General features: G+C 39.1%; 1 protein-coding gene across 1 annotated transcript; it reads left to right on the top strand.

Annotated features, from left to right (window-relative positions):
• Positions 1-1,449: 1,449 nt before the first annotated feature.
• INTS8 (integrator complex subunit 8) lies at positions 1,450-25,308 on the top strand (the record flags this gene model as incomplete). Its single annotated transcript, XM_010189318.1, has 26 exons — positions 1,450-1,624; positions 4,275-4,415; positions 4,833-4,904; positions 5,704-5,755; positions 6,663-6,845; positions 7,291-7,398; positions 8,097-8,249; positions 8,738-8,838; positions 10,840-10,981; positions 12,131-12,201; positions 12,340-12,515; positions 13,396-13,529; positions 14,146-14,256; positions 14,921-15,122; positions 15,680-15,801; positions 16,848-17,032; positions 18,503-18,536; positions 19,240-19,296; positions 19,380-19,441; positions 20,471-20,589; positions 22,411-22,514; positions 23,663-23,713; positions 24,366-24,439; positions 24,519-24,583; positions 24,689-24,732; positions 25,029-25,308. Coding segments are annotated over 26 exons (2,855 nt in total), but the record flags the coding sequence as incomplete, so codon positions are not given.
• Between the last annotated feature and the right edge of the window lie 64 nt (positions 25,309-25,372).

Raw genomic sequence — 25,372 nt, 5'->3', positions numbered from 1 at the left:
TCGGGGCGCGGCCTGGCGTCGCTCCCCACGGGCCCCGGGGGAGAATCGTTTGCTCGTTTCTTTGCGGGCCCCTTCCCTCGCCTCTGCGGCCTGCAGCTCGGCTGCTGCCTCCACTTTGCCTGGGCCTGCTCCTGGCGCCGCCTCCTACACGCCCTCCCTCCCTCGTCTCTCCGTCTTTCGCCTGTGGCTTCTCTCCGGGGAGGTGCCGCGGGGCTTTCCTACCCCGGGGCTTGTAACGCGGTGGCAAAAGGTTCCCTCCCGAAGGGCAGGTTTGGGGCGGAGGGGTCTGCAGCCGGAGGGTTGTACACTGTGGTACCGGCGACTCCGGTGGTGGGGAAAGCAGGGTGCGGGGGGTGAGATAGGGATGTCAGGCCTAGTGATCGTGCAGCCACGGCTGTGCAGCGGTAATTGGTGCAAACAGGAATGTTTTTCTCGTTTTACATCAGCTTTCCTATTTAATATCTTAATTTCTCCATCTTCCCCGTGTGGTAGATCACTTTTCCTTTTGCATCTGTGAATTTTGCGTGTAGCAGTGTTGCAAATTGTTAATTTTAAAGTGAGAAGTGCTGTTTGTAAAAATCATTACAATTTGCAGCTGGTTTTCTCCCATTTAGTCTTGCTAGAGTATTCCTAAAGGTTCAGTGCTGAAATTGCTCTGTCTACTTACACCTGGAATGACTAGAAACCTAGTCTGGTGTATTATAAGAAAGTCACCATCTTTAGAAGTAGCTATCATTTAACGATTGTGAGTGGGAATTGTGTTTTTCAGTACCTGAATTCTACAGGCAGGTAGAGGAAACAAAGTCTGGGAGAGTATTGCCTCTATGGAAACTGAACTTAAGCAGAGTCAGGCTATATCTTTGTACTTAGATCTTACACTGCTACTTTACAATTAAAAATAATGACTAATACTATTTTTATGTTTCATAAAATTCAGTAAAGTTCAGATTTGGCTTCAGTTTTTCAAGACAACCCAAAGGTACTGGAGAGACTATCGTATTTTAACTGAGAAACTTGGAGACACTTTTTTTTAAATCAGTCTGAAAATATCTTCTACATGTATTCAGAAGTACCAGCAGGTACTTGTAAGTATATTTTAAAATGCATAGCAGAGTTACAATTAGGTGTATACAACAGCTAACTTGTTATTTCAATAGGCATAATTTATTTTCTGTAGTTGCAAGTAATGAAACATAATACAAAATAGTGAAAATAAATAACAGTATGAGAGTGTGGTTACCATGATCAAGTAAACTTTAAGATTAAACAAAGCTATGTTAATAGTCTGAAATGAGTACCATAAGCAAAATACTCTTTGGGATTGGAATCTGCTAGGTGCCAATGGCAGCTGTATAAATTGCAAGCAGATAAGACCTCTGTTTATAGCCGCAACAAGAAATTAATTTCTAGGCTTACAAAGAATTTGAAGAGTGGCTGTGTTTTTTGCAGATCCACCACCTGTACAGCTGATTGTCCAGTTCTTGGAACAAGCTTCAAAACCATCTGTGAATGAGCAGAATCAAGTCCAGCCACCACCTGATAACAAAAGAAACCGCATTTTAAAACTTATGGCTCTTAAAGTTGCTGCTCATCTGAAGTGGGATTTGGATGTATTAGAGAAAAGGTATAGTCATCTTCATGCTGAAATCACTAAACTGAAGTGGCTTGAGATCTCTGTTTTAACAAATTTAAATCTGTCTGGCTCCTTTTTCTTCCCTGGGCAGCCTGTTCCAGTGCTTGACAGCCCTTTTGGTGAAGCAAATTTTCCTAATGTGCAGACTAAACCTTCCCTAGTGCAACTTGAGGCCATTTCCTCTTGTCCTATTGCTTGTTACTTGGAAGAAGAGACCAACACCTACCTTGCTACAACCTCCTTTCAGGTAGCTGTACTGAAGGGCCCAAAACCGAACACAGTATTTGAGATGTGGCCTCACCAGTGCTGAGTATAGGGGAAGGACCACTTTGCTGTTCCTGCTGGCCACACTAGTTCTGATACAAGCCAGGATGCTGTTGGCCTTGGCTGCCTGGGCACACTGCTGGCTCATGTTCAGCTGATTGTCAGTCAAGACATCCAGGTCCTTTTCTGCCAGGCAGCTTTCCAGCCGCTCATCCCCAAGCCTGTAGCATTGCATGGGGTTGTTGTGACACAAGTGCAGGATTCAGCACTTGGCCTTGTTGAATCTCGTACAGTCTCTATCCTGATTCCTCTGTAGAGCCTGTCTACCTGTAGAGGGATCCCTCTGTAGAGCCTGTCTACCTTCAGGCAGACCAAGCACCCAATTGGTGTCATCTGCAAACTCACTGAGGGTGCACTTTTTCTGCTTATCCAGGTCATTGATAAAGACATTAAAACATTTGGGTTACAGACAGCTTGGAAGAAGAAAGTTCTTAATTAGATAAAAGTTACGTTGACTCTGAGTGTGTAAAGTTTCTTTAGAAAAAAACCATATTGTCTTACCTCTCTTGATTTGACCTGAAAACTATATAGTCTTTATGATATTTTATAGAAATTTTTTAACTTCAGTATTATTTTGAAAAAACTATATTCCTTCAAATAACTGGTAGAGCTTTTTTCCTATATACTTTTATTTGTATTATTATATTTTTGTGGGTTTTTTTTGTACTGTGCTATAATGAGCAGTAAAAGGGTTTAGAATTAGATGTTCTTTATTTTTACCTATGAAGTTCTCTTACTTTCTCCCCCCTATATGTTAAGCTATGTCATATTTATCTGCTGTTGTGAGGCAATATTACCATTTGCCAAAGTACCTCTGTAAGATACTGCACACCTGCAGAGAATTAACAGAAACCTTGATTATGGTTAGTTTTGTCCATACAATATTTTCACAACTATCTGGTATACATAGGAGGTTTTTTTTTATATATACTTGAGCTTTGAAAGCAGATTTATGTGAATGTGTATGAGAGGGCTGTTTTTCTTCCTCCTTTTATGGCTGCTTCCCTTCTTGCAGGAGGAATTTATACTGACATTTATTTGTGGTGTATTTTCTGTCAACTGGTACCTCTAATTAAAATGCAGGTATAATCCTGATACAAAAATCAACCATACTGTATAACACTATTGGGCTGATTCTGGGTTTTGATGGGGTTGTTTTGTCCATCTATGGTGGTTTTTTTGAGAACCAATCTGAAGTATTTTCAACTACTAATTTAGCATCTCTATATAGTAGAGTTCTTGTTCTGTTAGCTTGTGAAGCCTAAGATAGTTCTTAATTAAGAAACATCGCTTTGTTTTTTAACTGTTTATACCCAAAGGTTTGGTCATGGTAGTTAAAAAGAAATAACAGTTTGAGCCCAGCTTTTTTTTCTAAAACTTCTGCTGTTATAAACAGTTGAATAATGTTCTGCTATTGCCAATGAGAACAAGATTATTGGACCTCACATAGTAAAAGCAGTGTTTGTTAGTTTAAAGTGATAGCTTGATAACAGACCTGGAGTCTGATATAACACAGGACCTAAAATTTGTTAAACAAGAATTCTGGCTTTAGTTGCTAAAAGTGTAGTTTCACTGTTTGTTTTCAATTCTGGTTGCAAAGAATGCAATTTTTTCACAAGATCAAAGCAACTTTGACAGTAGCTGATCGCTTCTAATTTCAGATAATGTCTAAATTTGTAATAGTGTTTGTTGTGTTAAATCGTACCTCAAAAGCTTGGAGTGATGCAGTCCAGCCTGTATGCCTTCTCATTTTTATCAAAGAAGATTCTGTCCCAGCTAATGTATGTTTTGTATAGCACAGCTTACAATGCTGTACATTGCTCTAGTCCAGTACCTAGTCTTCACTGTTTGCTAGCGAATGCTGCAGTAAGGGAGGTGAGCCATGATGTCACAGAGAAATGTGCCCTTTACGTGAATGAAGTTCTATTTGCAATTGAAATGTGGTGGTTTATCTTCTTTCTGGGACTACTTTGAAAAGGATTTCTCATTAGTTGGGACCTGCTGTTATAGGTGATTGGATTATTCTGGGAATGTGTCTGTATGGAGCAATGTAGTGGTGCATAGCGGTAGTTCAGCTGTCAGGGCAACTTTCTACTTTGTCTTATCATGCTGCTTGTACTGGTAACTGCTTTACATGCCTGATCTAGAATGCTATCTGATACAGAACATTTCATTGTGCCAAATAAACATACTGCCCTTACTTCCACTGGATGTTAAGTAATAATATAGTGCTGAATAGGAGTGCATATTATTTAAAAATTACAGGAGTAGGATTACTATATGAAGTATCTGATTAATCTTTTTTTTTTTTTAATAGTTTGTCTGTTCCTGTTTTGAACATGCTGCTGAATGAACTTCTGTGTATCAGCAAAGTTCCCCCAGGAACTAAACATGTGGATGTAGACTTGTCTAGCTTACCTCCTACCACTGCAATGGCAATACTACTCTACAACAGATGGTAAACTACTTTAAGGCAATAGTCTTAAAATCATGATAGAACAAAACAGTGTTTTCTTCTATTTGTACGTAGAAGGAGAAAGAATCTCAAAGTAGTAATGATTTTGTGATCTGTAGGTAGGTTATAGTGAGGACCTGAGTCTGAAAAGCTATTCTACAACTGGTTATGTTCTGTAATAAAAACAGTCAAGATAGTGGTTTGAACTGGCACCTTTATAGAGATATAAAAATCATGCTGTCTTTCAGATTTTTATGGATGTAACAGTATTCTTTAGTTATTAGATGTGCTCTTGAGTAAAGGATGTATTCTAATGGTATAACTTATCTGAAATTATAAACTGATATTTTTAAGAGATGTGTGATCTACTTATCACACTTCTGAGACTGATACCATTCTTTATTTTCTCCCCTTATATAGGGCCATAAGAACCATCGTTCAAAGTAGCTTTCCTGTAAAGCAAGTGAAACCTGGTCCACCTCAGTTAAATGTGTAAGTTACAGGTATCATTCGGTTGGACTTTGTGTGTATTTTGTTATCAGAAATTTAATTTCTAATTGTATGTTATTAACATGATTTAATCCAGTTGCTTAAAATGGCTATAGTTATAGCATGGAAAACTTGCATTTATTTCAACTATATTTTTATTTTCCTGTGGGACATACTTTATATGTAGATGTACTTGGCTGTCGCTCCACTCTTTTTAATATAATAATCTCAGTGACATTAGAGAGGCATGAAAAATCATGTGAGAGAGAGACTGACTGCAGTTTTCCTAGGCAGAATGCTTATTCTCTGGTTTAAACATGGTACATTCCTTGCATCCTGTTTTAACTTACAGTATCTTGCTTTATACAGTTGTTTTATTATAGTAATTTGCCACATTATGTATGATAACTTGAGAAATAATAAAGTATTTTCATTTGCTTCATTAGGCAATAAATTGTAATTTAAAGTCAGTATTCACTTTGGATTCTAGAAGTTGTGTGGCTTTAGTTACAACCTGTCCTTGGAATTTACTTTTATGTTACAAATTTCTCTGATAAAGTTGGGAGTATCTCAGTGGTACTTCTCATGTGTTTTATGTTAATCTTATACTCAGAATTAGGCCATACTTGTTTGAGAGAGTCTGTTAAATATGATTGTATTTAGTGATCCTAAATAATGATGTTTAAAATGTAATTAAGCAAAATTTGCTATGAATTAATTGTTGTGGTCTAGAACATGAAATAAAATAACTTGCAGGTTTGCTTCTTAACTGAGATCTTGACCTCTTCTCTGTATTTTCCAGGATGAATCAGATGCAGCAAGAAAAGGAACTAACTGAAAATATTTTGAAAGTGGTGAGACTTTTTTCCCCTGTTGTTTTTGCTTGAATTGACATGTAAACATGAATGGACAAGAAATATGCAATTGCAACACAGTTTTGTTGGATTTGGTGCATACTGTATTTGCCACAGTTCCACTGTGTGCATTTTGGGCAGTGTTGACACTGCACTGCATGGAGTATGAAACTTGTTTTGTACGATTAAAATATTCTTTCATCAGCCTATCCTCGGAGCCATACGAATTGAGCAAGCCTCCAGAAAATCAGTGCGTGATTAGTAATTAAGATAGTACCATGCTTGACCTGCAAAATCATGTGGCAGTGAAATTCAGCACTTAAAATGCTTAGGGTCTTATTTCTTGGGATTTTTTTCAAAGGATTTAGTAGCTGAGTGTTTTCTGTATGTGGCTTTCAAGAGAATGCTAGTTGTGCCTAAAGTGTTTCCCTTTGAGAGAGGCAAGAAAGAGAAGGAACGAACCCCCTACTTTCCTAAGTAGCCTAGCCATGAATGATGTTTAACTGTTTTACCAGTTTGTCAAAATTTTTGAAAAAGATCTTGCTGTACGCATAGAAGCTGGTTTTGTTTCAGCTGTGAAATAGTAACTTAAAATGTACAGTCTGACTGTTGCGTAACTTCAGTCTCCAAAAATGGACAAAAGTGTAGGTGAAACAGCTGATAATGTTTTGTTTCAAGTGGAAGTAAGGGTTTGAGCTGAGTATCTGAAACTGAAGTAGAAATCGCAAATTTCTTATTATACAAGAAATACAGAAGCAGATTCCACATAGCAATAAGGCGGGTGTATAAGAACGGGGTTTTTTTACTATCCTTTTACTGTACCATGACATTTCTAGTGTTAATTTAAACCTAGAGCTAAACTCAAAACCAAGAGATTAATTTTTTCAATGCATTTGAACTATTGCAGTTGAAAGAGCAGGCTGCTGATTCCATCCTGGTCCTAGAAGGAGCACTTAAATTAAACAAAGATCTTTATGTCCACACTATAAGAACCCTGGATTTACTAGCCATGGAGCCTGGTATGGTGAATGGAGAAACAGAGAGTTCCACAGCTGGACTGAAAATCAGTGCAGAGGAGATACAGTGCCAGGTACTTTATTCTATACTAAAGCTTTCAATTTGTGTCTATTTCTTTAGACAAAGTGTTAAGTAATATTTTTGAGATAAATTGTAGTATTTTTCTATTCATATTTCCTGTGGGGTTTTTAATGCAATGAGATATTATTGACTTATTAAACTTTTTTTAACACTGTAAATATTGTTGTTTCCCCGCTAAACCCTCACTTCCCTTCCTTCTGAAGTAAACCATTGTATGGCAATGACAGCTTATTGCATTGTTCGTAACAATTCTGTGGAAATCTTTCTATAATTTTGTAATGCTTGTGCAGAATTACTCGTACTGAGGTCACAGTTAAAGAGGAAATAATTTAAGTATGTGGGGAAAGGAATGCTATGTATATTGGTCTGTTAAATAAAACTAGGAATAGTTTAAAGTATGTGTGAGGTTTTGAGCTTTGTATCAATGGTTTTTGCAGGTTTGCTATGATTTGGGTGCAATCTATTTTCAACAAGGATCTACAAATGCAGCTGTTCATGAAAACGCTAAGGAAAAGTTTTCCAAAACAAGGGAGTTGATTGCAAAGGTAACAAGTGTTTTATTAGCATGTGTGTTCAACTCTTCAAAAAAAAACCTCAACTTGTCTATTGCTTCCTGTAGCAATTTAACAATTGTTAATGGTACACATGGGATTTTGACAGCAATTTTTTTCACGTTATGGCTTGTTTAAATTGTTAATGGGCTGCAATATGTTGTTGCTTTGTTCTACATTTTGTAATAAATATTCTCTTGTACAAATTGTATTGTTTCAAGAAATGCAAAAATAACACCTCCAGTGCTAATATTACTCAGTTGTTGTACATTCTGTGTCTATTGTAGTATTTTGATTGTCATAATATGTTTTAAAGAAGGTAACCATACAGCACTTCCTATTCTTTTTTAATCTAACTTTTCTTTGGAAATCAGATTGTCTCTATGTTCTGACCTTTTAAAAACTACGATGTTCTAATTTACAACTAAGGTATACTTTTTTTTTATTTTGCTTCATATTTAAATTCCCAAAACTGTAAACTCCAGATTTCTGTTTAAATAGACAAAACATGGTCTAATCTGTAAAGAGCATATATAAAAGTATGCTATTGGAAAAAAAGGTGTGTACACGCACATTCATTTGTTGTTTTGCTGTTATCTGGGGAGATTGTGAGTCTCTCTTTGTGCTTCTGAATTAAGTTTACATTTCATAACATTTTGGCCACTAAGATTTGATTAACTCTGACATTTCAGAATGGTTCTTCATCACTTCATTTTACCATTGATGAAGAACGATTGGCTGGATACTGTCAAGCTTGTGGAATCCTTACCTCATCTGATGATGCATCTCAACAGGCAAATCCTTATAGTCAAATCCATAACTGTATGAAATCTGGCAAATACCAGGTATGATGCTTAAATATATCTGAGGGTGTTTTTTATCACACCATGTGGATAATTCCACCTGAACTGATAGGGATTTCAAGAAATTTAAGTATTCCAGCTAACCAGTAACATACTGTTTTAGAACACACACATATATAGGAATATAACATAATCTGATACATACTAGATTAAAATACCTTGGATTCCATACAATGTAAATAATTTCTACTAGCTGATGTGTGGAATTTTCAGGTAGAATGTAATTCTTTGAGTTTCAGAGAATGTTGCTGCTGAGATGTTCAAGTTTGTTTGATTTTTTTTTTCTTTGATTCTCTGATGCTAGAGAACTTGTTTGGTTTTTTCGTCCCTTTCTGGTTGTTTAATGAATTTTAGTGTTACGTATGTGTGCAAGCTGTTTCTGTTAGTTTGATCATTTTTAAAAGGATAAAAATGCTAGTTTATCTGTATCTCTTGCATTATCCATTGACTATTGCAACTGTGTGTTACAGGACTTAGTGAAGTTTTTCCTTGAAGATAATCTGACCTTCAGTTTACCTGTTGAGTTCAGGCAGTCAGTACTGAGAGAACTCTTCCAAAAAGCTCAGCAGGGGTAAGAAATTAAATAATGATCTGATCAATGATAATGAAAACTAATTTTCCTGAGTCTTATGTTTTTTTATGAAAGTATACAAAATCTTCTAACGACGAATCACATTCACGAAACTTCAGCTTTTAGCAGTAGTCTAAACTGTATCTTCCAACTAAGGAGCTATATTGTGATGTATTTCACTATAACCATATATGGGGAAAAAATTAGTATTAACAAAAAAAAATTAGTAAAGTGGTAAAAGTCATCAATTATCATCTTTCTCAAATTTATAACCTCTTTAGGTTATAAATGCCTCTTTAGAGGTCTTCTAAAATTTGAAGTCAAAGCTAGTTGGGCTAACAATACTAAGCAGTAGTTTTGTAGGAGACATGTACTTCATTGGGAACACTGGCAGTGTAGTTGTCTGTGACTGGGAGCCTTGTGCGCTGCTGAACTAGCCCAGGGCAGAAGGATTAGTATGGTACATTTATAAAAAATAAAAAAAATTAGAATAGGTAGAGAGAATTGGGCACATAACAAGGGCAGCTTGTGAATAGCTTCCAGCTGAGAAATGCTGAGCACATGGCCACATCCAAAATCTAAACAACTGTGGACCTTAGGCACTTGAATGGTGGCCAGAAAGGCCAATGGCATCCTGGCCTGTATCGGGAATAGTGTGACCAGCAGGACTAGAGAAGTGATCCTTCTCCTGTACTCAGCACTGATGAGGCTTCATCTTGAATACTATGTTCAGTTTTGGGCTCCTCAGTACAAAAAGGACATTTTGATGCTGGAGCATGCCCAGAGGAGGGCAACAAAGCTGGTGAAGGGTTTAAAGTGCAAGTCTTATGAAGAGCAGCTGAGGGAGCTGGGATTGTTTAGTCTAGAGAAAAGGGGAGACCTTATTGCCCTCTACAACTACCTGAAAGGAGATTGTAGCGAGATGTGAGCCCGTCTCTTCTCCCTCATAGCTAGTGACAGAACAAAGGGAAATGGCCTCCAGTTACACCAGGGGAGGTTTAGGTTGGATATTAAGAGATATTTCTTCACTGAAAGGGTTGTCAGTCACTGCAGCAGGCTGCCCAGGAGGTGGGTTGAATCTCGCCATCCCTGGAGGTGTTTAAAAGATGATTAGATGTTGTGCTTGGGGACATGATCAAGTGTCAGACTTTGCAGGGCTGGATTGATTGTTGGACTTGATTATCTTAAAGGTCTTTTCCAACTGAAACTGTTCTGTGAAGCAGGGCTATAGGGAAGGCATCTGCATGTGATCATTATGATAATTCTTCTCTGAAGGGAAGGTGCCTACAAGTATTTCAATTGAAGGGAGGCTCAGTTTTATAAACATGTCTGTGAGTAAAAAATAAGTATTTCTGGTGACACTCTCTTGTGTAAGAGCTTAGTACTGAATTCAGCTTTCACTTCAGCTAGAAAGGGGTCAAATAAACATCTCTTAGAGAAGGATCTTAGAGGCTGTACTTAGCTTAGCACTGTGTCAGCGTGTTTTCATCTCTCATATGGCTGAAATGGGTTGCCTTCGGTGATAAGTACTAGGCAGAGAAATATAGAGGCGCATGACTTTGCAAATCTAGTTAAGGCACATAAAGAAGAATTAAGGAAGCCATAGGTTCTAGTTAATTGTTTTGATTTATTTTGTTTATTTTTTTTGTTTTATGATTGTATATTCTGAGATGCACAAATATTCCTGAAGCCTTTTGGGCTGTCAGCCATGCTCAGAGCATGCTTGCCAAGAAGCGCTGCACCTTTCTGTCAGTTACACTGACACAAGTATAGTTGGAGTTCCGGTGGTGCTCAGGCTGAAACAATGATGAAGTCTTTGTGTGAAACAGCTGTGGGCAGGGAGAGAACTTACTTTTTTAAAAAAGTGAAGTCCTAGGTAAACTTAAATAGGTCTTGAGGACTTTTCAGAGTGCAGTCTTGGACAGAGGCACATGCTCCAAACTTGTCTTGGGATCTCTCACCTGTAGCTTTGTTGTGATCTTCAGTTTTGTGTTCATGCAGGAATGACGCTCTGGATGAAGTTTGTTTCAAAGTCTGTGTGTGCAACACAGTCTGTGATGTATTGCAAGGTCGAATAATTGATATTCAGTTTTGTCAACTGTTCCTGAAACCCAACAAAGAGAAAATAGATTACCTTCTTGAGGTAAGAAATTATTTGGAATTAGAAGGGCAAATGGTATTTAGTGAGCTGTCTCTTCCCCATATAACTGTATTATTGTTGCAAGTAATGCTCAGATTTCTGAAGCAGAGAAAAATACTTTGTATGGTAACTTCTCAAACATTACTCAACTTTTTTGTGGTTAGTACAGTTACACTCTATGTGATAAGTCTTGCTTATCTTAGTCTTAGTGTTCATAGCTCCCCTTCCATCTGTTGGGGAGGAAACATTGACCTATTGCTTCAGCTGGATTTGAAATTGCTGTGATTTCTAATATCATTAAATTATATAGAGGTATCATTGAGCTTTTTCAAGGAACCAAGAAACAAGTTCTCTGAAAGAGAGAGATACTAGAAAAAGAAGTACGTTGATGAGGACCACTTTCCCTTACCAGCTTGTTGTAAAAGTTATCATGTCGTAAATTGATCCTGAGTTACTCTACGTGCGAGACAGTGAAGCTTTTTAGGAAACTATTACTGCTCAAACCAACTCCTCTTGTTTTGCTGTTACTTTCATATCTTCTTTGCTTAACGTGAGCCTTGTCTTTTGCTTGTCTCTTCAAGCACTTGGCAAAAATTAACTGACACTATTTGGTACTTCAGAGTGAGTAAAAGCTGTTCCATCAGCTGCTCATATTAGATCTTAAACATAATTCTCAAAAAAAAAATTCTTGCAAGCTGGCAACTAAATTCAACAGTCCAGTTACCCTTCAACTGCTGTTCATTTAAAAAAAAATCACGTCCCAACTAGTCTTAGGTTTTTGCACTTAGAAATGTTCGTTCATTTTTAAACTTGTGTAGAAGAGCTTTGTTGTTAACTTTGTTGTGAGTCTGACTGATACTATGGCATTCGGTGTCAGCACACCTAAATATTGGAGGAATAGGAAAAAGGACTGTGAATTGTGTCCAAGGGAAGATAACAGTTCTGTAACAGCCTGTCTTGTGTACAGGTTGAAAGAAACTGATCCATCTGTGATGGCTACAGTGTTTATCAGATAACTTTGTTGCCTCCCTTGAGGGAGGGTTACTGACTGATACTAATTGTGAGTCAGAAAACTGGGCGGTAACACTGTCTGTAACAAAATATTTTAAGAGTTCTAAGGCCTGCTTAATTATTTACTGCTTTCTTTCCCAGGTTTGTTCAAGATCAATAGACTTGGAAAATGCTTCTGAAGCACTGAAGAGGAAAATGGCAGCATTTCTCAAGTATGTACCCGTATTAAGATAACATGAATTACACTTTGTAAGTGATGCAATACAACACAATAAGTGTTTTGAAAACTTATAACTTGAAAAAGAAGTAGCTGCTTCCTGCTCATGTATTAACTTATTTTATTTGTTTAGAAACCTGTGTTTCAGTTTGGAAGATCTTCAGCTTGTCTTCATGATTTCATCTCATGAGCTGTTCATAAAACTGCTGAAAGATGATGAACGGAAGCTGCTCATAGATCAAATGCGGAAGAGATCTCCTCGAGTTAACCTGTGCACAAAACCTGTGACTTCTTTTTATGATATCCCAGGTAATTTTCATGGCATTTACATTAACTTATGTGCAGGCAGTTACCTGTTTCCATGCTTGAGGTTACTATGTGCAGGTGTGTTCTCAGAAAAAGATCAGAGAGAATGTTTATAGAGAGAATTCTTCCCATTTTGAGTTGGTGAATGTTCTGCTTGTTCAAAGGTGGCTGTTATTTGTTTGTAGTTTGCTTGTATCTCAACTGAGTATAATAGATATACTCAAATGTGTGTCCTAGCTGACCAAGTGGAAGAGAGGTATAGCAGTTGGTTTGAACAAAATCTGGCTGTGACAGCTGTTCCCAGAAAGGGCACCCTGCTTCTGGACTTACGCCAGCACTAATGCTAGTGTGACTGTGGTGAGCTGGACCAGGAGTACCATCTGGATGAAGTTTTAACCCACCAAAGTGAAACCCAGACCTTTTCAGCTAGAGCATTTCCCATATATAGTTGGCTGGCTGTGCAGCTGCACGAGTCAAAGCTAACATAAGAGGTGCCAGATGGTGACTGGAGCTGGAAAGAACTTACCTCGTCAGCTCTAATGCAGTCCTGAATTGACTTAAGCCAGTTGTGAAAATGCATATTTTCACTAAGGCAGTAGAGGAACACTCCTTTTGGTGTAGATCTTGAACCTCTTGCTTCACCGTAGCAAGGGCTAGGGAATACTTAGTGCTGCTGGTGTGAGAAAAGGGGGCATTGGAAGCAGGTCAGGGAGCTGGCTAGCTAGCACGAGGTGTTTGTGGAAGGGCGTGAAGGGATGCACGGAACCTACAAAAGCATTGCTGTTTCTGCTGTTCTTATATGTTTAAAATGTTATGTATTTAAGAAATATAAGCATCTACATTAAGAAGAAATGCACTGGAGACCTGATTACTTTTCTTGTAGCTTCAGCAAGCGTCAATATTGGGCAGCTTGAACATCAGCTCATATTGTCAGTAGATCCGTGGAGGATTCGCCAGATCTTAATTGAGTTGCATGGAATGACTTCAGAACGCCAATTCTGGACAGTTTCAAATAAGGTAATTTATGTCATATGGTCGTGAGAGAGTGTAATTCAAGGACTGTTCATTGCAGTATGATACCTAAACACTTCGTTATAGATCCTCAATGAGTTTTGGTTTTTTCCTCTCTCTCTGCATAGTGGTGGTTTAATAAGAATGATGATACATACCTAAACTCACATTCTGTATGAAAAATATTACAACAAAATGTGTAAGTTTTGTTTTAAGGATTTGCTAGCTGTATCACAAGCTTTCCTTGTGAGAAAACAAATTTCTGTAGCTTTTGCTTTCAATATTCTGACTAGTTAGCAATATTATTTTAGCTTAAATTCGTATCATTAAAAGTTGGGAGCAGGGCAGAAGAGATGTTTTTTAAAGTAATTTTCTATCTCTCTTTCACTCTTCCCTCTCAATTATTACATACTCAGAGTATGAGCAAAGCAGGGTAGCCAGCCATTTTTATTGTACTTTTATAGGAGTAACACTTTTACTTCTGATTATATCTAAAAATGAAAGAGTTGGCGTTTAAATGTCAATTGTTTTCAGTATTTGAGTTTTGTTTTTAATGTTTTAAGCACTGATGTGAATTCTAAAACCTGTTTCTGTGCAAATGTCCTATGTATTTCTCTCCCAGTGGGAAGTACCAAATGTTTACGGCAATGTTATTTTAGGCATCAAAGACAATCTGACTAGGGATTTGGTCTACATCCTTATGGCGAAGGGATTACACTGCTGTGCAATTAAGGTGAGCAAGCCATCTGAAGTTACTGGTGAATGAGTTTGGGCACTGAAAATATGGAAAGCCCTTTCTGAAAAAAAAACTGAAAAACTGGGAGGTGAGGGAGATGAGACACACAGAGCTTGTTACTACAATGGTGAAATATTTGTCTTACAAAGCTCCATCAGTAGAGCAAGGGTAATGGTTTTCCGGTGAGTCAGGCCTGGAGATAATTTCATTCATACAAAGTTTTGATTATGATGTACTAAATCACGTTGCATCTAAAGCCAGCGGTGTTTTGACTTACTGAGAAGTTCCATTCTTTTGGCTGTTTTAAATGAGGAATTTATCAAAATGCTGTTTTATTTTCCTTGTAGCTGGCAATACTGTATTTGCTAACCTACAAGGTAAAACTGAACTATACCTAATATGCCAGTCATTACTTCTGGTATGTTTTTGCTTAAACTTCTTGTTTTGTTTGAAAAATCTGTAGCTGTTGGAACTGTAAAGCTTAATAGCAAGTCAAAGGACTCAAAAATGTAAATAGTAATTGTTGTGCTTGAGCAATGCTAACAGTAATGGATGCTGAGGCTCGTTCAGCCAGGACAAAGCTGAACAGCACTTTAACTCTTAGTCTTTTTGCTTATTAATCCACTAGGATCCACTAATTGCACAAACTTCTATATTGCAGGATTTTGTCCATGCAAAACAGCTTTTTGCTGCTTGCCTGGAGCTCGTGACAGAGTTTTCTCCAAAACTCCGTCAAGTCATGCTGAATGAAATGCTACTTTTGGATATCTACACTCATGAAGCTGGAGCTGGTGTTTCTGGAGAGCGTCCCCCTTCTGATCTTATAAGCAGGGTCCGAGGATATTTGGAAATGAGAGTACCTGGTAAGTATACTGTTGTCTTTCCTGGGACGCTCTAAAGCACAAAGCTTGCGAGAAAATAAAATAAAATAAACAAACCCCACAACTTTGTCTTGCATAACTACCATTTAGATATATAATTGGAGAAATAATGGTGAAGTTTAACAGTGGTTTTAGTGAGTCTTTAGAAGCTTGATTAGTTTTTAGAAGCTGGAAATAAGAACAGCAACATCATGATGCCTGCATGTTGCTAAACGCTGACAGTTTCTGTTTAGTGCCACTTAAAGGACTTGAACAAAATAAACACATCTCCTTTTTACCTGAAAAAGTTTTGCTAGTTGTTAAAGCAGTCCACGTGTTTTCACACTGAGGAAGTAACGCAGTACTGTTGTGGGTGGAGGAAGCTCTTGTTGCTTCTAATTTTCAGAGTTGAAGTCTCTTGTAGGGCTAAGCATCGTGGTTTTCTGTGATAGCTATGGAGCATGGGTAATTAAAGGGAATGGTTTTCCTTGTTTTCATATAATGCTGTGGTTTCTAAAATAAATAAATAAAAATTAAGCAAAGGATCCCTTTTCTTCCAGATATACCTCTTCGACAAGTTATAGCTGAAGAATGTGTTGCCTTCCTGTTAAACTGGCGTGAGAATGAGTATTTGACCATGCAAGTTCCCTTACCTCTGGTTCAGACTAATCCTTATGTGAAGGTAATGAGTGCTCGATCTGAAAGCCTTGTAATTTACTTCTTCCTTTTGAAGTCTTTTGTACTTTTGAAAGCATGTACCCTTCTGTCTCAGGAGTGTCAGGTTTTGTGACTATAATGAATTAATCTGGTATAGAAGAGAGCAGGGCTAAGCAATAAGTGTATCTGGTGGCTGTCAAAAGACACTGGCTGTGCTGCAGGAACAGATGAAGCCAACTGCATCGTAGCCCTTATTGGCTGCCAACTGAGATTGGTTCCATAAGCATCAGACATGGGTGGTTGTCATCTATAAGTTGGTTGAAACCCTGTAGTGTTTCCATAAAGGCCTCTCCTTGCAGCAGGAACTCAACCTAGATTCGCATAGGAAGTATGAGAGGTGTACAGAACTCAGGCCTCATGTCTGATGTTTTTCTGATCCAAAGACACTTGTTTCTAAATGCACTGTAATGGTTCCATTTTTGAACCCAACACCAGTGTTGAATTTCTAGAGATATTCAAGCACTGCCTTTTTTTGAAACTTTACTTTCAAAATAGATGGCAATGTTTCTACTTCAAAGTCAGACCATGAAGCTGAATGCAGATCACATTACAGGACAGATTCATTTTTGGCCTGCTCTGCTTACGTGTGGTATTCCTTAATTTCCATTTTGAGATTCAGCTTTTTCTGTGTGACAGAGGGTGCAAGTTTCAGTTCAGATTAATTATACAAAAGTTAAGGGAGTTCTAGGGAGCCAGTCTTCATAAAACTATATTTTGTGGGTTTTAGGTTTTATGCAATAAATTTTAGTAGAGTGTAAAGCTTGTTTTCTGGAGCCTGTAGTAATGAAATATACCCTAAGGAAACTAATAAAGGGAAAGATCCTCTGTTGTTTAATTCCTGTCTTTCAGGTTTCTCATCAGTGTCCTCTGCTACAAAGTTTAGTCATGTTACTTTGTAGTTTGTGACTTAAAATCATTTGCTTAGCCATAGTAAATGCCAGTAATTTCTTTGCTGTAGTCAATATTCAGAGAAGCTGTAGTTACTGTACTTTGTTCTTTTGCATTGCATAGCTGGGACAGTTGCTGGCTGCTACATGCAAAGAACTTCCAGGTCCCAAAGAAAGCAGACGGACAGCTAAAGACCTTTGGGAAGTTGTCGTACAAATCTGCAGTGTATCCAACCAGCACAAACGGGGCAATGATGGCCGAGTGAGTTTGATAAAACACAGGGAGTCTACGCTGGGCATTATGTACAGGTGTGTTTTCTTAAATTCTTTAAAAATTTTGTTTTAATTGTATATCTGACCCAGTGTTCCCTTTAAAAAAAATGTTTGGATGCTACTATCAGAGTGTTGGCAGCAGCTAAAGATCTCCACAGAGTGAACAATCTGCTCGCTGGCCGTGTCAGGTATTAGCAGTGGTGTCCTAAATTTCCTTTTCAGACAGAGAAAGGGAGAGTGTGGGATTCAGGTGAGCATACAGACACTAAAGCACGTGTGCCTGTGCTTCCATTGTAATCAGTGTAGATCTTCCAATAGAGTCAGTGGTGTCAAGAGGACAGTTCAGCTGACTGACTGGAGGTGTCTGCTTTGCATCAAATAGAACTGCTCTGCAGACTCCCTTGACTGTATCAGTTAACTGATTTTATATCTGAGTTAAACCCCAGCTCACAGCATAGGTGTCCACAGTTAGCTTTAGCTTTCTGAATCTAAAGCTGGATGTTACTCAGTCTTGAAATGAAATTCTAGCTCAGCTAAGCCCCTCAGGAGAGGGAAAGGAAGAAAATAGTGTTGAGTAATTTCACTGTCAGTTACCTAACCTCTGCCAACCTTAGCCTTAACTGTTTGATTAACTCAGCACTCTGAAGTGAATTTGTCCACTCAATATGTGTTTTCAGCCAGTTCTTAAGTACAAGCCTGATTATAAGTTGCCTCTTATGCTAAATTCTGGAAAGTATGATTATACTGAACAGTATAAAACCTTGGGAAAGGTGCCCCTATCAAACTACTGACTGTTTCTCTGCCCTTTCTTGAGCTAATCAGGTTAATGTGTGCCTAAAGGCCAGCTGCTTTCACTTCTGCTGCTGTGGGAGGGGCGGGGGAGGGTACATGCTTGGTGCAGGTTTCAGCTGTGTACTCTGGACAAGAAAAGGAAGCAGTCCAGATGTGCTCTAGGATACTGAACTGTTTCTGACTCCTCTGATTCAGACACTAAGGGACAGTGACCCTGATATTGTTATGGAAAAGAAGCAGTGAAACCTTTTCCAAACAAACTGTGCTTGTCTGGATTGTCTTAATGTGACAATTTCTGATGTGGCATGACAAAGGAAATCAATGTACATTACAAATGATCAGGGTGTACCCTCTTCTGTCAGCCTGTAGGTCGTTGTTGCAATCCAAGCTTGGAGAATTGCAGCACAGTTCAATTGCTTTCCCTTTTAGAGTCAATGGTTGACTTACTATGGAATTATTTCCATGTCTTTTGTAGCTTGATAGAATAACAGATACCTCTCATTTAACCTACTTTAAATTTAAAAATAAAACTTGCCAGTGACTACTAAAAGTTAATAACCTGCTCAAGCCTTTTCACTTATATACCCTATATTTGGGAACATAGATGTGAAGGAGTATTTTGGTGGGTGAAGAATTTGCTTTACTGATTCTCATTTCCAGTGTATTCTTTGCTGTGGACCATTACTTACATGGATCTTTGTGTCCCTGATTTAGGAGTGAATTGCTGTCCTTCATCAAAAAGCTTCGGGTAAGTTACAGTGATGTTGAAAATGCATTGGCAACCAGAACTTTCTTTTGGTGTAATGTTTTTCTGGACTTTTCTTGTTAAATTCGGAAAATCTGATAGCTATACAGGTTTTTTTAATATGACTGAAGAACTCCTGAATGTGCTATACCTGCCATATGGCAGTGTGGAATAGCTTGTAAAAAAAGAAATTAAAAATTATCCTGAATTCTGACAGTGGAGGTGTATTAACATTAGGAGTGTATTTTGTTCCATCTGTCGTGAAGTGCATTTATTCCAGCTATCATGGAGCAAAGCTTTCCTTTTGGAGGGAGAAGGAAACTGCTACTTGCATCGTAACTAAGAAGCAGAAGTAAGAGGAAGGGAAATTGTTTTATACCTTCTGAGTTTGTAAATGCATAGAAAGTAGTAGTATATCTAGCTTAAGTTTAAGGCTAGGTGGCAGCCACAGAAACAACATAAAGATGTGTAAAAAGCAAAGTAAAGTTTATATCCAAGCAGGTATTCAGGAAAATGTGAAGTAATTACAGACTTCCTACAGAAACTTTCTCACAGTATTTTCTATGTTCAGGATTCCTAACAAAATTTTGCCCTATTTCAATAGGAAATTATCATGTCAGAATTTCTTACATAGCTTTTAAGTTTAGGGAAGAAAGTAGAGTTTTCTTAATTAATGGGAAAACTTTATTTTTTCCTCTCCTTACAGGAGCCATTGGTTTTAACCACAATATTGTCCCTGTTTGTCAAGCTTCATAATGTTCGGGTTAGTATATATCACAAATGCCTTACTTGATGTTCGTGTAATGATTCTCTTTGTAATGTCTTTTACCATCTTTCTTCTCTTAGGAAGATATTGTGAATGATATTGCAGCAGAGCACATTTCCATCTGGCCCTCATCCATCCCCAAGTAAGGCAATAATTAAAAGTACAATTTTCAAAATACAGGTTTGTGTAGCTGGTTTGCTTCCCGTCACTGCGTGCGAGTGTGATTTCTGCCACGTAAGGGCATCACTGACCGGGCAGGTCGGTCTGATTGCATGGAGGCTTTTGCTCCTAATTTGATGGTCCTGATGGAAATGCGGGTATAAGAAATTGAAGGGGTTTTAAGCTGTGTGTTTTACTGAGCTATATGTAACTATGTGAACTATATAGAATTTATTACAAAATAATGTTTTTAAGGTGTGTTTGAATAATTAACAAAATACTAAGTGGCATATGGTACGTACCGATATGTTCTGGCTGAATTGAACAGGGTGTCTGTGGGGCTGGAAACTCACTGGTTTAGACTCCACGTATGGATTGAGAAGTGACTCTTGTGAGAGAGCAAGTGTGTAATGCTTAGTGCAGTTAATCTGTCTTTAATTAGTCTGACTCAATTATCTCCTTGTTGCTGATGTAAACTTCAGTGTATTTTAGAGGGTTTAGCAGAATAAACTTGCCACAATTTAGCAGTAGGGTGAGAAAGACCATGGTTATAAAAATGGAGATTCCATGTGAGCTTTGGGAAAGGTTGCCCAAGCCACATCCCAAACCATTTCCAACCTTCCTTTCCAGGCTAGTCCCACAAGCTGCTGGAAATTGCTGTCTGTGCCTACTTATGCAGCTGCTGTGATACATTTGGAGTTATTTCAGGTGTTGTCCTCAAACTTGAATCTTAGGATGTATATTGTTGTACAGAACCCTCTTAGGGTGTCAGCCACAGATAAAGTCCTGACTTTTTGTCAGTCTGTGAAGGGAACATTTGTTCTATCAGATACACTGTATTGAAACGATTCAGCAGTAGTCTTCATCAACACTAAGTCTCTCCTGGAGTTATTTTTGCTTGACATTTAATGAAAGGTGCTTGGAACTTAAACTGGACATGAAACCTGATTACTGTTTAATAAAAACAATACAATAATTTAGGAATTCTTTTTCTTCCTTTTTTTTCCTTTAGTCTTCAGTCAGTGGACTTTGAAGCCGTGGCTGTTACAGTAAAAGAGCTGGTCAGCTACGCGTTGACTATCAACGCAAACAACCACTTGTGGTTAATTATTCAGGCAGATATTTATTTTGGTAAGTGAAACCTTTGTATATTTTTAGCATGTGTGTAGGGGTACCTTTCTTCTAAGATTTGCCTGACATAACCCTCCTTGTATTTCCTCTTATGAAAAGGAACTTAAGTGATATAGTTTACAATTTTTAGATGTAACAGCATAGGTGAAGTTGCATGGAACATTTGTCTAAGCCGTCAGAGAGACTGAGCTTTCAATGGGTCATGTGGACTAACTTTTAGGGTAAGGGAAACTTTACGGTACAAGTCACTGTTAACTTCACTTTTTTTAGTGGCTACAGTTTGTCTTTAAGTGGTAGAATTATGCAGTTCCCTAACATTCGAGTCTTCTATTAAGTGAGTGGAAAGCTGTGTGAGTAGTGCTTGCTTTTAAATGTGGAGATGAGCTTCTCTGGAGCAGAAGACGACCAAAGTAGAGCGGATCTGTGTTTTATGTAGGAAAGTATCTAGGATTTGCAAATAAAGAAGCATGAACTCCTGATCTGGTATGGGTCGCGATGGGGTGCTCTTTCCTGTTGTTCTGTCCTCAGCTGCCACTTCCCTGTAATTATTCTTGCTCCTCAGCTGTGAGCAGCCAGCAGAACTGGGACATATCCTGGGCACCATGACATGCACCCAGACTGTACCAGGGCAGCAGTTGCCGGGGAAATCTTGCCCAGCCTGTGTGATACTGTGCTTTGTTAAATCATTCCCCAATCTCTAGAGTCGGTTCCTGAGGCTTACTTTATAGTGTGAATAAAGAGTGCAGAGGTAGGTGCTGAAGAGAACCTTTAGGTGGTAGCTGAACAAGTATGGTACTACTGGGTGTGTGTGCTAGAGAAGGATATGGCCATGGCCATCCTCAGAGATAGCTGGGCATTTCTTCCACTTATGTTGAGACCGCTCTAGTGAAATTTAGCATTTAAGTCAGATTGTTCTGTTCTAGCAATGAAACAGGTTGTGTGCTGTGCCTCTGCCATCTACTTGCTGGTGCTGTGAGCTATCGCAGGAGGCAAGGTGCATGTTTCCAAATCTCCAGCTTTGGACTGGAAGGGTGTCTGTGGTGTGCAGTAAGATGTAATGCAGAAATCCTAGCCTATTGCTTCCAAAGGAGACAGATGTGCATAGAAGATGCTTTATACCCCATGGGGCAAGGGGATGGGGTCTTAATCCAGTGTTTAGGACTGTCACCTTGGATATGGCAGAATGAGTCAAGGTTGTAAACTGGTGGTATTTACTGCTTGTATAAAGTGGAACAGCATCCCAGGAGGAGGGTGTGTGTTTAGAGTGCCACAGAAGCTGGTACCTGAAAGAGCAGCGGCTGGAGCACTCATGGCATGTGTCAGGTGTGTTATTTCAGCAGCAGTATGTATGGACAAGCAGATTGCCCTCACCACAGGGCCCTGGAGGCTTCACATTGGTTCAGTAAGAACTTACTGGGAGTAAAACTGGTGCTGAATCATGAGATGGGTGTGTGGCATCAGCCAGCCCTCCCTAACTCACACCAACTGAACTCCTTCACTGCCACCTGTGCACCAAGTTCAGTGAAGGCTTCTTTTCAACTCTAAGATTGATGGATTTAAGCTCAAATACCCAAAAAGTAAAAAGTAATTCTCGGAGCTTTGCTGTGTTGCTCGTTTTCCTGATTGTTTAGTTTTCTGTCACTGTTTTGCCACCTCCTGTGTGTCTGTGCTTTTTAAACAACAATATGCAAGTCACTTTCCCAGCAGAATTCAGCTATGATATAAATGTATCTGAGTAATTGTATAAACAATTGATCTGAGTCTTAAGAAACAACTGCTGTGCTTACTTTTAAGACCTTATTTTGCTTTTTCCCACTGCAGCGACAAATCAGTATTCAGCAGCCCTTCACTATTACCTACAGGCAGGAGCTGTATGCTCAGACTTCTTTAATAAGATGGTACCACCGGATGTGTACACAGACCAGGTGAGGTAAAATGGGATTTAGATGTACAAAAATATCTCTCTGGATTCAGTCAGCACCCAAATTCTCTGTAAAGACACAACTTCTAAACACACACACGTTCCTGTCACATGGATGGAACCTGTTTGCTTCCACTCCTGGTGCAGAGCGTGAGCACGTTGTCTAAACACTTCTGAAAGAGTCTGCTCTAGTTAGTACATATGAGGGAAGGAGTATGGATCACGTTAGCGGTGATCACGCACACATGCTGGTGAGCAGAGCTGTGGAAGGCTGCCCGTAGACGGGTAGGACTATACTCACCACTATCAGTGTGCTGGAGGTGTGGCACTGTACGCAGAGTGTACCTGTGTGCTTTGCAAGGCGGTGTGACAAGTGGCTTGTCACTTGCAAGGGGCCTGTGAGAACCCCTGAATAACTCTGTGTGTTGTGGGTAATCTCCAATCTCAGCCACACTGTTCTGGTGACATCTTGCAGTCACTTTAACCCAGGCATTTGTTGTGTTCATTCGGAACCCACTGTGTCGCTTGCAGATGGTGTTTCAGTAGGGAATGGGAAGTGCTGCTCGTCACAACTGTCCAGGCCAAGGGAAGGAGGTTATTTATGTACCCTGTCCAATTGTTTTTCCATTTGTGTTCATATCGAAAGTGAGAGCTTCAGCTGTGGTCTGAGATCCTGAATGTTCACAGACCGGTCCATGAGCTGTGCATCGTACCCGGCTGCTGTGGTGCAGGAGTGCAGGCTGGGACCACTGTGCTGTCACACAGCAGCACTGCTGCTTCCCAGCAAGTGTCTGTGTGCCCTGGGGTGGGGGCTTTTGTCCAGGAGCCTTCCTGCTGTGCAGTTCCCACCCAGATCAGGCCTTTCCTGTGGACAGGAGGAGACAGAGATGAAGCTTTTTTACCAGGCCTCACTCCGGCTTTCCTGCCACAACCACAGGGCTTTGTTCTGTAGCACTCATCATGCTCTTGTGAAGCCTCAAAAGTGAGGAATGCTCAGTGGATGAGCTAAAACCCAGGGAGTATTGGGGTGGTTAGAATGTACACAGTTATTTAGCTGGTCCTTTGTGTATATATATTAAAAAAAAAAATAAAAATTGTGTTCCAATACTAGCATTTCAAAGCTCTCATTTTTGTTTTTTAACCATTCTGTAGGTGATAAAAAGAATGATCAAATGCTGTTCTCTACTCAACTGTCACACCCAGGTAAGAGGTGAAACACGGCATTGAGTAGAACATTATTAGTTTGTAAATATTTGAAAGTTAAAGGGGATAGTGAGAACTTTCTAAACAGTGAAACTGAATTCAGCTTTCCTTGTAAATGCAATCTGCAATAAAATAGATGTTGCTTCCAGGACACAAAAAGGACCCAAATTAACAAGTAAACAAACATACTTGGAAATCTGAAAAATAGGAGTAGTCTGGGGTGGTTTTTGTCCCTTTTTACTCTTGGGATTTTTTTTTTTTTGGTAGTTAAGAAGGGAGTAATGTATCTGTGGGGTGGTGTTGGGAACCTGCCCTTGTTCTTCATGATAACCACGGGTGGCTGTTGTTCAGTGGGATTGTTTATTCTCCAAGAAGTAGCAAGGTGTAATTAGGCTTTGTTTCAAGAGCTATTGAATGCATTTAGAAGCCTGAAAGCCAGGTCAGTGCCTTCAGATTTGAGTAAAAACACTTTTTCTTCCATTTAGCTACTGTTCTTGTGGTATTTCAGAAGGGGTTGTATATACTCTCGATATTCAGATGCTCAGAACTTGTTTGCTCTGGAACTGGGATGGGATTATTAGGGAGGTGTTTTGTGGAAGATTTGTTTGTGGGGAACCAAGGTTGTGGAAATCACCTGAGTCTTTCCTTACAGGTAGCTATTCTGTGCCAGTTCCTCAGAGAAGTAGACTATAAAACAGCATTTAAGGCACTGCAGGAACTAAACAGGTAAATGCTACAACAATGTTAATAAATACACATACACACTATGTGAATGTGTTGGATGATCTAATGTGTTCTCTTGCAGTCACGATGCCATGGATTCGTATTACGAGTACATCTGGGATGTCACCATCTTGGAGTATTTGACATGTATCCTTTCAGCACACTGCTGCTACAGAAAGCTCATACTGCAGGGTCATGGTTGGAAAAAGGCCCTTTCCTACCCAAGTGTCTTTTCCTGACTCCATCTCTCAGATCTCCACCACAAAAGAGGGGAGACAGACAAGCGGCAGATAGCAGTAAGTGAACAGGGGGTGCTTGCAGATACGAGATCTCCTTGGTGTGTCTCTGCCTCCCTGAAACCATGTCTGAAAAGAATTGCCACTTCAAGTTTCAATTTTGTGTAACTGCCTGGATGCTGCTGTAATGTTGAACTCAGATGGCTCAGGAGTAGGGGTGGCAGAGTGGATTACAGAAAAAAACACCCCTTGAACTTGTGCTGAAAATACCTGGTAATAAACCAGCTGTCCTAGGAGAGTGAGGATGGCTTTTTAGGATTATGTGTTTGTTGCTAGTGCTGTCTCTTTTTTTCCAGATAAAAGCCATTGGTCAGACAGAGCTGAATGCCAGTAATCCTGAGGAGGTCCTGCAGCTTGCTGCACAGAGAAGGAAAAAGAAATTTCTTCAAGCAATGGCAAAACTTTACTTCTAGGGTACTGCTGGAAGACTACGACAAAATGTGTATAAGTAAAAAACTGTTCAAGACTTTATTATTTTTAAAATCCATTTAAATTTTATACAACATTTACAGTCTAGTATCTTTTTTTTAGAAATAGATGAAATCTTATAATAAACCCCTTATTTTTACAAACTGTACAGAAGGCTGGAAGCAACCTCAGCTAGTTCCACAATGGCTTATTTGAAGAAGATGTGAATTCA

This window comes from Mesitornis unicolor, unplaced genomic scaffold (genome assembly GCF_000695765.1).
Source record: "Mesitornis unicolor isolate BGI_N332 unplaced genomic scaffold, ASM69576v1 scaffold6580, whole genome shotgun sequence".
Classification (NCBI taxonomy): Eukaryota; Metazoa; Chordata; class Aves; order Mesitornithiformes; family Mesitornithidae; genus Mesitornis; species Mesitornis unicolor.
The sequence above is the reverse complement of the archived record's forward strand: the minus strand, read 5'-3'. Positions and strand labels throughout refer to the sequence as shown.